Source organism: Protomyctophum bolini (assembly GCF_963924005.1).
Source record: "Protomyctophum bolini genome assembly, chromosome: 24".
NCBI lineage: Eukaryota > Metazoa > Chordata > Actinopteri > Myctophiformes > Myctophidae > Protomyctophum > Protomyctophum bolini.
This window is the reverse complement of record NC_137885.1, coordinates 29,457,314-29,470,794: the sequence shown is the minus strand read 5'-3', so window position 1 is coordinate 29,470,794 and position 13,481 is coordinate 29,457,314. Positions and strand designations below refer to the sequence as shown.

General features: G+C 44.4%; 1 protein-coding gene across 1 annotated transcript in view; it reads right to left on the bottom strand.

The window, feature by feature from the left end:
* The window catches only part of rpgrb (retinitis pigmentosa GTPase regulator b), a 38,331-nt gene that overhangs the window by 19,583 nt on the left and 5,267 nt on the right, over nucleotides 1-13,481 (bottom strand). The window contains exons 4-12 of the mRNA XM_080758632.1: nucleotides 10,378-10,440; nucleotides 9,435-9,593; nucleotides 8,184-8,333; nucleotides 7,395-7,553; nucleotides 6,383-6,538; nucleotides 5,192-5,316; nucleotides 3,134-3,322; nucleotides 1,783-1,957; nucleotides 1,387-1,469 (exon numbers count right to left, since the gene is read on the bottom strand). Of these exons, the coding sequence (XP_080614758.1) occupies nucleotides 1,387-1,469; nucleotides 1,783-1,957; nucleotides 3,134-3,322; nucleotides 5,192-5,316; nucleotides 6,383-6,538; nucleotides 7,395-7,553; nucleotides 8,184-8,333; nucleotides 9,435-9,593; nucleotides 10,378-10,440 (1,259 nt within the window). The remainder of the gene's footprint in view (nucleotides 1-1,386; nucleotides 1,470-1,782; nucleotides 1,958-3,133; nucleotides 3,323-5,191; nucleotides 5,317-6,382; nucleotides 6,539-7,394; nucleotides 7,554-8,183; nucleotides 8,334-9,434; nucleotides 9,594-10,377; nucleotides 10,441-13,481) is intronic.

Sequence of the window (13,481 nt, the reverse complement as noted above, 5' to 3'; positions counted from 1 at the left end):
GTTTAGAGACCAGGGGGGGGTAGTTTAGAGACCAGGGGGGGGTAGTTTAGAGACCAGGGGGAGGTAGTTTAGAGACCAGGGGGAGGTAGTTTAGAGACCAGGGGGAGGTAGTTTAGAGACCAGGGGGAGGTAGTTTAGAGACCAGGGGGAGGTAGTTTAGAGACCAGGAGGAGGTAGTTTAGAGACCAGGGGGAGGTAGTTTAGAGACCAGGGGGAGGTAGTTTAGAGACCAGGGGGAGGTAGTTTAGAGACCAGGGGGAGGTAGTTTAGAGACCAGGGGGGGGTAGTTTAGAGACCAGGGGGGGGTAGTTTAGAGACCAGGGGGAGGTAGTTTAGAGACCAGGGGGAGGTAGTTTAGAGACCAGGGGGAGGTAGTTTAGAGACCAGGGGAGGTAGTTTAGAGACCAGGGGGAGGTAGTTTAGAGACCAGGAGGAGGTCGTTTAGAGACCAGGAGGAGGTAGTTTAGAGACCAGGGGGAGGTCGTTTAGAGACCAGGGGGAGGTAGTTTAGAGACCAGGGGGAGGTCGTTTAGAGACCAGGAGGAGGTAGTTTAGAGACCAGGAGGAGGTAGTTTAGAGACCAGGGGGAGGTAGTTTAGAGACCAGACCAGGGGGAGGTAGTTTAGAGACCAGGGGGAGGTCGTTTAGAGACCAGGGGGGGTAGTTTAGAGACCAGGGGGAGGTAGTTTAGAGACCAGGAGGAGGTAGTTTAGAGACCAGGGGGAGGTAGTTTAGAGACCAGGGGGAGGTAGTTTAGAGACCAGGGGGAGGTAGTTTAGAGACCAGGGGGAGGTAGTTTAGAGACCAGACCAGGGGGAGGTAGTTTAGAGACCAGGGGGAGGTCGTTTAGAGACCAGGGGGGGGTAGTTTAGAGACCAGGGGGAGGTAGTTTAGAGACCAGGGGGAGGTAGTTTAGAGACCAGGGGGAGGTAGTTTAGAGACCAGGAGGAGGTAGTTTAGAGACCAGGGGTAGGTAGTTTAGAGACCAGGGGGAGGTAGTTTAGAGACCAGGGGGAGGTAGTTTAGAGACCAGGGGGAGGTAGTTTAGAGACCAGGGGGAGGTAGTTTAGAGACCAGGGGGAGGTAGTTTAGAGACCAGGGGGAGGTAGTTTAGAGACCAGGAGGAGGTAGTTTAGAGACCAGGGGGAGGTAGTTTAGAGACCAGGGGGAGGTAGTTTAGAGACCAGGGGGAGGTAGTTTAGAGACCAGGAGGAGGTAGTTTAGAGACCAGGGGGAGGTAGTTTAGAGACCAGGAGGAGGTAGTTTAGAGACCAGGGGGAGGTAGTTTAGAGACCAGGAGGAGGTAGTTTAGAGACCAGGGGGAGGTAGTTTAGAGACCAGGGGGAGGTAGTTTAGAGACCAGGGGGAGGTAGTTTAGAGACTTACCATATTGAGGAAGTCTGTGGTGTCTCCGAGGTCTTTAACACTGTCAGTGTCAGTCGGGCTGTCCACAGCGCTGTCTCTATCCTCTACACACACACACACACACACACACACACACACACACACACACACACACACACACATCACATGATCACTTTAGTTTTAGACCAGTGGTTTTCAACCCTTTTCATGTCAAGGCCCATTATTTAACCCATTGTGGGCGGGAACCCCTTTTGGTGTTAGCATTATGCTATGCTTTAGCTACTGAAAAATAGCAGATCTACAAGCTCATAGGAGTGAGCGGCCAAATGCATAATAATCTCGGGTGGTCCCAAGTATGAGGTCCAAACAACTAAGTATGAGGAGAAGGAGGAGGCGAGGTATAGGTACTGTAGCTACCGTGGCCTTTTGACACGGCGTTCCTCTTTTGCTGGCGAGTGGCGTTGGCCGTCTTTCCACGGGTCAGGCGTGGCAGCGCCACCCTGGGTGGCATGGTGTGGCTGAGGAAGTCGCCAGCGGTCACGCTGACAGGAAGGGTGCTGAACATGGCCCCGAACTGGTCCGGGGAGCGCTCCTGTGAACGGAAGGTTGTGCGTTAATAACAGCAATATATTATATTGGTATTGTGATAGGAGACTAGATATCGTCTGTTGTCTTTTCCTGGTTTTAATTAACAACAATATATTGATTTTTATATTGGTATTGTGATAGGAGACTAGATATCGTCTGTTTCCTGCATGGTTTTAAAGCCAGATTATATACTTTCACAACATTTCAACAAGTTCCAGTTCCAACTACAACCAGTGACTAAAACAACATAAAGTTATTTCCGTTCCGTATCGGAATGGAAAAACCCTGAAAATGGCATTGATCCCCGCAGACTAATAAAGTGACCAGTGTTGAATTCGTCGACTAAAACTAAGACGAAAAATGTTCGTCGACTACCTTTTTCCACTGACGAAAAGTAAATGGAAACTAAATGAAAACTATGCTATGGTGACTAAAACTAAGACTAAATAATACTGACAATTTCGTCAACAAATAAAAACTGGACTAAAAATGTTAGGAAGGGACTAGTGGACAAGAGATACTGTAAGTCATTTTACACTTGGTTGCAGTGATGCGTATTTTCAGCAAATAGTAGAAACGCCTGCCAAAATAATTTTTTGTCGACTAAATCACCTGTAGATTCAGTCCAAATTAGCCGACTAAAAACTTATGATATTTAGTCGACTGAAATCCTAGACTAACACTAAAACATTCCAGCCCGGGTGACTATAAAATATGACTAAAACTAAATGAAACCCGTTCAAGAGACTGTCAAAATGTGCTGCCAAAAACAGCAGGTATAAAGTGACCCACCCTCTCCCTGCGGCGCACCCTGGCCGAGAGGCCCCGTTCCAGGGTGGAGGTGAAGCTAAACAGCAGGTAAAGTGACCCACCCTCTCCCTGCGGCGGACCCTGGCCGAGAGGCCCCGTTCCAGGGTGGAGGTGAAGCTAAACAACAGGTAAAGTGACCCACCCTCTCCCTGCGGCGGACCCTGGCCGAGAGGCCCCGTTCCAGGGTGGAGGTGAAGCTAAACAACAGGTAAAGTGACCCACACTCTCCCTGCGGCGGACCCTGGCCGAGAGGCCCCGTTCCAGGGTGGAGGTGGTGGCCGAGAGGCCCCGTTCCAGGGTGGAGGTGGTGGCCGAGAGGCCCCTCTCCAGGGTGGAGGTGAAGCTAAACAACAGGTATAAAGTGACCCACCCTCTCCCTGCGGCGGACCCTGGCCGAGAGGCCCCGTTCCAGGGTGGAGGTGGCGGCCGCGTCCCCCAGAAGCTCCTGCCTCTCCATGTAGTAATTGGCCACGCAGTCGTCCTCCTCCAACGTCAGCTCTCCGCTCGCCTCGTCCCGCGGCTGCGCCAGCACCACCATGTGACAGCCGCCACACATCACCTGAGAATAATAATAATAAGAAGAATCATAATGTACTCTACACCACCATGTGACAGCCGCCACACATCACCTGAGAATAATAATAATAATCATAATGTACTCTACACCACCATGTGACAGCCGCCACACATCACCTGAGAATAATAATAATAATCATAATGTACTCTACACCACCATGTGACAGCCGCCACACATCACCTGAGAATAATAATAATAATCATAATGTACTCTACACCACCATGTGACAGCCGCCACACATCACCTGCCATGAGAAGAATAAGAATAATAATCATAATGGGTTTTATTTATAATGCACTACAACGTAGAATGCTCTACATTTGTGAAAATAACATAATGCAAATGCAGAATGTATTACATAAAAAAGAAGAACCATCACACCACTAAAAACCATCTAAGAATAAACGGAAACAAATCATTTAAAACATGAGGGCATTTGTGTTTATTTCATAGTATATTTAAATAAATGCCGGACAAAGTACCGGTACTCATATTTCCATTTGTTTAATGGAACACATGAAAAAAGGACCGCTTGTGCGTTCCGGTTATATGGGCCTTCATCAGAACATTCACATCCAGTGAATTCAAGTCAGACTTTTCAAGTCAAACACCACCATGAATATTTTCATCTTTCTGCCCTTGTGTGGACCATACACAACTCAATCAAATCGAATGCAGCTCAGAACGTATAGAGCACCGAAGTCTGACGTCACTTTCAGTAGAGCGCGTCAGTCCCCAGGTTCATGTATTTGTTTAGTTGCATTGAAATCCCCATTGAGGCGATTTTAGATCGCCTCATATAACAACTGTGTTTGAAAAATAAACATGTCACCCCGGCCGCTTCACTCATATGGATATGAAGAATCAACTGACTGAGAGAAAATGCTAATGTTACTGCTGCGGAATTAGTTAGATTTTCGCTAGAAGCAGACTGTATCATATATTTATGAGTGACTGACTGTTGCAAACGATACAGAGACACCTCCCTAACAATAACGCAGAGACAGCTTGTTTATTTTTGGACCACAACGCTTATAGTAGACGATATTAAGATCACCCCATGTTATTCTCCATAGAGAAATTACTTCCGCGAACCAGGGGAATCGTCGGGATGAGCGAGTTACGTCAGGACTTCGGTGCTCTATAGATGGCACTTCTAAAGATAATGGTCGAATTGACCTATAGCTAAGCCCCTCCCCAAAACAGCTGTGGTCCAATCACAGCTAAGCATAATATGGACAAACCTCTCCATCAATAGTTTTCCTATAATATATAAAACATTGTTTTAATATTTTTCCAGGGCATATGGCAGGCCTTGTTGACGGATTTGGAAGAGATTCTGAAGGTCTGGTTCCAAAAATGAACCAGTATTTAATGTAAAAACCCATGATATTTACATTGGAATGAATGAGCCTGGCTGGGAAAGTGTCCAAGTAGAAGTGTCTACTGTGGGTGAAGGTCAGGGCTTACGGTCATTACACACTGGGCGAATTAGCGACGCGATGCGAATAAGCGATCTGAAAATGCGTAATATTGCATGTTGCAGTTCGCCTGCGAATCTCTCCAAAAAATGACACCACCAGAGCGAACAAATAAAGAGCGAAAACGGTCGCATTTTCGCACATTCGCCACTGATGTGGAAGCTTGCATGGACTTCAGTTGTTTGTTTTTTTAAATGCGAAAACGAAACGAATATATCGCGTCGCCAATTTGCCAGTGTGTAATGACCTTTATAGCGAAAGAGGGGGGGGGGGGGGGGGCTATACTTGTTCTAGAAATGGCATCTACTGTACGTTTCAATGGAATGGCATGAATAAATAGGACGATTAAAAAAAGTATGTGGACACCCACCGACTGGACGTTGTACTTGAGGAAGCGTGGACAGACGGTGGGTTTGAACTGGTTGGTGAAGTTCTCCTCTCCGAGGCCCAGCTTGCCGTGCCGCCCGTCTCCAAACGTATACAGCAGCCCGCCGTCTGGAACCCACGGTAACAAACGACGCATCGTCAGTCACGCCTGGGACGAGACGCCCAATGCATGCAACCATGCCATCTTACTGTACAGTAGCTGGGCCTATACTGTATATGTATGCAGTGTATTGACCAGGAGAGTCTATACAGTACGTTGGTTTTTTATTTTATTTTTATATATATATTATTTTTTTTATCCCACGATTTTGTAACCCATTTTTTCACCCCTGTGTCAATCATCTAATGTGATCCTGGGCTCTACACACCCTCCACCAACCTGGTCCCCATATATGGGGGACTAGGTTGGTGGAGGGGAGAGCAACGGACTTGAACTCATGCTCCCTTCATGCCTGAGTGTCCAAGTTGCTCCTTTACACCTGACAGGGGGGAGTTTCCCTGGTTGGACGTAGCGCCTGGAAGGAACACGTTATTCCAACCAGTTCCTTTCCCCTCCATCAGGCGCCCCGGCTGGCCAGGGGGAGGCAGTTTAGTGACCAGGATTACTGCATGTTTTTGTGAGGGTACCTACCCTAGGGGACACGGGGAGAACATGCAAACTCCACACAGAAAGGCCCTTTCGCCAACCCCGCCTTCGGGTATGGGCACTGATGACGCGGAGGAGGAAACACACCGCCAGCACCCACAGCGTCCAGTGTGGTAGGTTATTACCTGTGATGACTGCAGTGTGGTAGGTTATTACCTGTGATGACTGCGGTGTGGTAGGTTATTACCTGTGATGACTGCAGTGTGGTAGGTCATTACCTGTGATGACTGCAGTGTGGTAGGTTATTACCTGTGATGACTGCGGTGTGGTAGGTCATTACCTGTGATGACTGCGGTGTGGTAGGTCATTACCTGTGATGACTGCGGTGTGGTAGGTCATTACCTGTGATGACTGCGGTGTGGTAGGTCATTACCTGTGATGACTGCGGTGTGGTAGGTTATTACCTGTGATGACTGCGGTGTGGTAGGTCATTACCTGTGATGACTGCGGTGTGCTAGGTTATTACCTGTGATGACTGCGGTGTGGTAGGTCATTACCTGTGATGACTGCGGTGTGGTAGGTCATTACCTGTGATGACTGCGGTGTGGTTTTCCCCACAGTCTACGTGACACACTCTGCTCCTCCTGAAGTGCTCCACTGCGCGGGGAACCTGCGACTCAAAGATGAACGTCCCGTGGCCCAGCTGGCCGAACTGACCCAGGCCGAACGTGTACATGTCGTCATCTGAAACAACAGAGAACAGGTCCAACGGTTTGTCATTACATACAGTCTGTGGGGAAAGGGGGAGACCTGATGGTCGCTGGGGGAGAGGTCATTAGGCAACAAAGGAAAGGAAAGGTACCATGTTTACCCAGGTTAACTGGACTAAGGAAAGGAAAGGTACTATGTTTACCCAGGGTAACTGGACTAAGGAAAGGAAAGGTACTATGTTTACCCAGGGTAACTGGACTAAGGAAAGGAAAGGTACTATGTTTACCCAGGGTAACTGGACTAAAGGAAAGGAAAGGTACTATGTTTACCCAGGGTAACTGGACTAAGGAAAGGAAAGGTACTATGTTTACCCAGGGTAACTGGACTAAGGAAAGGAAAGGTACCATGTTTACCCAGGGTAACTGGACTAAGGAAAGGAAAGGTACTATGTTTACCCAGGGTAACTGGACTAAGGAAAGGAAAGGTACTATGTTTACCCAGGGTAACTGGACTAAGGAAAGGAAAGGTACCATGTTTACCCAGGGTAACTGGACTAAGGAAAGGAAAGGTACTATGTTTACCCAGGGTAACTGGACTAAGGAAAGGAAAGGTACCATGTTTACCCAGGGTAACTGGACTAAGGAAGGAAAGGTACTATGTTTACCCAGGGTAACTGGACTAAGGAAAGGAAAGGTACTATGTTTACCCAGGGTAACTGGACTAAGGAAAGGAAAGGTACTATGTTTACCCAGGGTAACTGGACTAAGGAAAGGAAAGGTACCATGTTTACCCAGGGTAACTGGACTAAGGAAAGGAAAGGTACTATGTTTACCCAGGGTAACTGGACTAAGCTCAGGAACCTGTACACTTATGAACGGGCAACACGCACCTGTGAGTGCCACAGTGTGCCCGCCGCCGCACGCCACCTGTTTGACTCTCTCCGCGATGGTCCTCACCAGCTGGGGTCTCCGATGGTCCGCCAGCTGGTCATTGTCCAGGCCCAGTTTACCGCTGTCACGTTCCCCGAATGTGTACAGATCCCCGTCGGCTGGCAAAAACACAGGGAATAAGAGCAAAGTGTTGAGGAAACAGGGCAAAAACACAGGAATATGAGCAAAGTGTTGAGGAAACAGGGCAAAAACACAGGAATATGAGCAAAGTGTTGAGGAAACAGGGCAAAAACACAGGGAATATGAGCAAAGTGTTGAGGAAACAGGGCAAAAACACAGGGAATAAGAGCAAAGTGTTGAGGAAACAGGGCAAAAACACAGGAAAATGATATATATATATATATAATATATACCCACACGACACCCAGGCTACCCTCTACTCACCTGTGACGAAGGCAGAGTGGTAGTACCCACATGACACACAGGTTACCCTCTACTCACCTGTGACGAAGGCAGAGTGGTAGTACCCACACGACACACAGGTTACCCTCTACTCACCTGTGACGAAGGCAGAGTGGTAGTACCCACATGACACACAGGTTACCCTCTACTCACCTGTGACGAAGGCAGAGTGGTAGTACCCACACGACACACAGGTTACCCTCTACTCACCTGTGACGAAGGCAGAGTGGTAGTACCCACATGACACACAGGTTACCCTCTACTCACCTGTGACGAAGGCAGAGTGGTAGTACCCACACACGACACCCAGCCTACCCTCTACTCACCTGTGACGAAGGCAGAGTGGTAGTACCCACACGACACCCAGGCCACCGGCTGGCCCACGTTCACCTCCCGTGGGGCGATGGCGTTGGTCTCTTTACCCAGACCGATCTGTCCCTCTGCGTTGTCTCCCCACATGAACAGCTTGCCACTCTCTTCAAGACAGAGCAGAGGTCAAATTGATTTAATACGTCTAAAGGAAATGTTAAAATACTTTGAACTTGTTTCTTTTCTACTGTTGGGAAATATTCCTGAAGAGTTTCTAACACATGATAAGTATTTAATCAAGATACTCTTAGCATCAAGTAAAAAAGCAATCACACGACGCTGGTACCAACAGGACCCACCAACGAAAGATCAATGGATGGACATTATTGAGGAACTGTATTCTATGGAAAAACTAACATTCATACTTAGACTACAAGAGGATAAATTCTATAAAAAATGGGAAAAGTGGAATCTCTTCTCTCAGCCTAGCGATATTGCAATAGAATTTCATTGAATGTTTATTGTAATATGAAAAATGCAGCCTTTTTTCTTTTACTTTCTGTCTTTTTTCTTTTTCTTTCCCGTATTGTCTTGTTAGTTGAGTTTTTGTCTGTCTGTTCTTCCTTCAATAAAAATTAAGTGAAAAAAAAAAAATACTTTGAACTATACATTAACATGTTATAGAACCTCGGTTCATGTTGCTAGCTGTGCTGTAAATCGTTATGTCAGCCTATCAGACGCAAGTTCACTGGCGCAAGAAAATATCAATAGGTCACCAAACAACAGTGTAACACAAGCAATGATAATTTTCGTTTTTTAACTATATTTGCAGAATCTGTTTTGTTATCGATCATTTATATTCAGATCCGGCCATGAATTACCAGTGAAACAATCACTCAAGGGTTCCCAAACCCCCCCCCCCCCCCAAAACAATCATATTTTTATAACTGGGGACCCCCCTGACAAGCACTTGTAGGTGAAAATCTCACAACGCACAACACCTCGCAGTGCGAGGAGTTGTGAGCTTGTAGATTGGCTATCTTCGCAGTGTTTGCCTCTTTCTTGCGTAATATTTGAGAATTCGGCCAATTTGGTATTAAAATGATGTAGAAATGTGCAGATATACCCTGTATACACTATTGTGCTGCATGTTGGTTTGTTTACTGTTGAGTGAGAAAGCAATGTTGCACATTAACCCATTTTGGGAGGGAACCCCTTTTGGGGGACGACACACACCACTGATCATTGGTCACATGACTGAGTCTTACCAGTGAGAGCAGCAGACGTGTTCGAACCCGCAGCGAGCATTTTGATTGGTCCGCGCTTGCCGAAGAAGTCAACCAACTGGAAGGACGTCCTCTCGTCGCAGTCGCCCAGGCCCAGCTGGCCCTCATTGTTCCCCCCCGTGGTGTAGAGGTTCCCCTGAGCTACACACACACACACACACACACACACACACACACACACACACACACACACACACACACACACACACACACACACACACACACACACACACACACACACACACACACACACACACACACACACACACACACACACACACACACACACACACACACACACTCAGTCTGTCTAATAGAGTGTTGTCTGATCCTTCACATATATTATCTTCAGAGTATGAGCTGTTGCCCTCTGGTGGACGCTACAGAGCGTGTCGTTGCAAGAGCAACCGCTTCAAACTTTCTTTTTTTCCCACTTCAACTGTTCTACTAAACAACCGCCACATAGTTCATAGTTCTTAGTGGGGAAGGGACTTCTTGACCTTCATCAGTTATTCATTGCACTTTGTGATTGTGATACTATAAACTGTGAATACTCTAGCACTTTTTTAATATTATACCTTCTCTTATTGCAATTTGCACTTCTCTTGTGATACTCTTGTGACTTGTACTTTGTTGCTACTGTGTATTGTCTTGTGTGTATTGTCTGTCTGTTTTAAAAAGCGTTGATGTATGTACTAATGCACTTTTGCCCAAGACAAATTTCTCATCTAAAAATACAGGAAATTGTAATTTCTGTGTCCCGTTTCTAAGAATTATAAAAAATACCGTATGTGTATTATATGTATTATATTATGTATGTATTATATTATATATGTATTACATTATAATATGTATTATATTATGTACATCTGATTTAATGTATGTGTATTATGTACATTATTATTATCTGATTTCCAATACCAACCTGTGTAGATAATTGAGTGGTTCCTTCCGCAGGACACGAGCCGCACTTTCTCAGACTTCAAAGCTGTCGAAATAAAGTTTTAAAAGAATACCAGTTTGTTATCTTCAGTGAGGGAAGAATGAGGAATGACAGCAGCATAAAATGACAAACGCTTTTTAATTGCCATTAAAATCGGAAAATGTAATTCACTGCATAATTGCAATAATCCTCACTGGCATAATCCCTGCGACATACTAGCCTCATGTGACAATGTCCAAGGTGTTATAATCTGATCGCCCATGGCTGTGTACTTGTACGCGAGTACACACAGTGTGTACTTTATATGTATTGTGTACTGCCTGAACTGTAGCATACTTTATAGTTATCTACGGAGACATCTCAGACAGCGAGGTCAGCCTTGCTGCAGTTAGCGGTTGTTATGTCTCGAGTGGTGATGTCACGTGATTGGGATCCAGCTCTATATATGTTCCTGTGTGTGTTTTAAACTTTGTGAACCTTTAGCGTGATACTGTCTTGTGTCACGTTATTTGTTCTCCCGGGCCCGCCGCCGCAGTCGCCGTACCAAAGGAATAATTCAACTGGATCGTCACACACCACCCAGCCGGCACACACTACCTGTCTGTCAGAACCACACACCACCCAGCCTGCACACAATACCTGTCTGTCAGAACCACACACCACCCAGCCTGCACACACTACCAGTCTGTCGACTCAGAACCACACACCACCCAGCCTGCACACACTACCTGTCTGTCAGAACCACACACCACCCAGCCTGCACACACTACCTGTCTGTCAGAACCACACACACCACCCAGCCTGCACACACTACCTGTCTGTCAGAACCACACACCACCCAGCCTGCACACACTACCAGTCTGCCAGACAAGGGTCCAATTAGAGTTTACAACACAAGGGTCTGTACGTAACGTGACATACTAGCCTCATGTCTATGTCTACATGTTTATGTGTACCTCAAGCTGCCTCACGCAGCGTGCTACAGAAACAGACCTTGGCAAGGCTCACTTATACTGGCATAATATGGTATGTCTTTATTATTATGTGGTTGGTGGATTAGTACAGTGCTGAGCTGATACCGTACCATGAACTGTAGGTAGAGTATATTCTGGAAATGACACTGAGTAATTTATTAAACTCATTTTCGGTGTGGTCGAGTAATACAGTATCATAATAAATGTCAGGAGGACAGCAGTATAGCTTCTTCCGCCCAAAGTCTTGGGAGTTCCTCCGTCTCTAGATTAAGATTAATTAATTAATTAATTATGGACCGTACAGATTGAGATTACTGTAGTAACCAATAAGGAGCTTGATCATATTCCAACCTATAATGGTACAGTACAGCCCAAATGACTTCCATATCGACCTTCACTCAGAGACAGAGGCCAATGCGGTATCATCAAAGCAGGGGTCCGGGGACCCCTAGGGATGCTTGAGGGAATTCCAGGGGGTCCCCAGATCAATGATAGTTTGGGACTATAAATGGACCCTTATGGGTCTGCAACCAAATGGAACCAAACCGGCCCGTTGCACTCTCAGAGTTAAATTAGCATTGATTTTACACAATATAAATCGGGGGTCCCAGAGATAGAAATGCCATTAAATGGGGGTCCGTACACTATATACACTATATACACTATATACATGCAGCCGTGGCGACACGTTTCAAAGCTAAAGAAGCATCCTGCCTAACCCATTCTGCCAAAAACTGAATTCAGTAGAGTAGTGTTTAATTAAACTGAATTCAGTAGAGTAGTGTTTAATTAAACTGAATTCAGTAGAGTAGTGTTTAATTAAACTGAATTCAGTAGAGTAGTGTTTAATTAAACTGAATTCAGTAGAGTAGTGTTTAATTAAACTGAATTCAGTAGAGTAGTGTTTAATTAAACTGAATTCAGTAGAGTAGTGTTTAATTAAACTGAATTCAGTAGAGTAGTGTTTAATTAAACTGAATTCAGTAGAGTAGTGTTTAATTAAACTGAATTCAGTAGAGTAGTGTTTAATTAAACTGAATTCAGTAGAGTAGTGTTTAATTAAACTGAATTCAGTAGAGTAGTGTTTAATTAAACTGAACTCAGTAGAGTAGTGTTTAATTAAACTGAATTCAGTAGAGTAGTGTTTAATTAAACTGAATTCAGTAGAGTAGTGTTTAATTAAACTGAATTCAGTAGAGTATAGTGTTTAATTAAACTGAACTCAGTAGAGTAGTGTTTAATTAAACTGAACTCAGTAGAGTAGTGTTTAATTAAACTGAACTCAGTAGAGTAGTGTTTAATTAAACTGAACTCAGTAGAGTAGTGTTTAATTAAACTGAATTCAGTAGAGTAGTGTTTAATTAAACTGAATTCAGTAGAGTAGTGTTTAATTAAACTGAATTCAGTAGAGTATAGTGTTTAATTAAACTGAATTCAGTAGAGTAGTGTTTAATTAAACTGAATTCAGTAGAGTAGTGTTTAATTAAACTGAACTCAGTAGAGTAGTGTTTAATTAAACTGAATTCAGTAGAGTAGTGTTTAATTAAACTGAATTCAGTAGAGTAGTGTTTAATTAAACTGAATTCAGTAGAGTAGTGTTTAATTAAACTGAATTCAGTAGAGTAGTGTTTAATTAAACTGAATTCAGTAGAGTAGTGTTTAATTAAACTGAATTCAGTAGAGTAGTGTTTAATTAAACTGAATTCAGTAGAGTAGTGTTTAATTAAACTGAATTCAGTAGAGTATAGTGTTTAATTAAACTGAATTCAGTAGAGTATAGTGTTTAATTAAACTGAATTCAGTAGAGTAGTGTTTAATTAAACTGAATTCAGTAGAGTAGTGTTTAATTAAACTGAATTCAGTAGAGTATAGTGTTTAATTAAACTGAATTCAGTAGAGTAGTGTTTAATTAAACTGAATTCAGTAGAGTAGTGTTTAATTAAACTGAATTCAGTAGAGTAGTGTTTAATTAAACTGAATTCAGTAGAGTAGTGTTTAATTAAACTGAATTCAGTAGAGTAGTGTTTAATTAAACTGAATTCAGTAGAGTAGTGTTTAATTAAACTGAATTCAGTAGAGTATAGTGTTTAATTAAACTGAATTCAGTAGAGT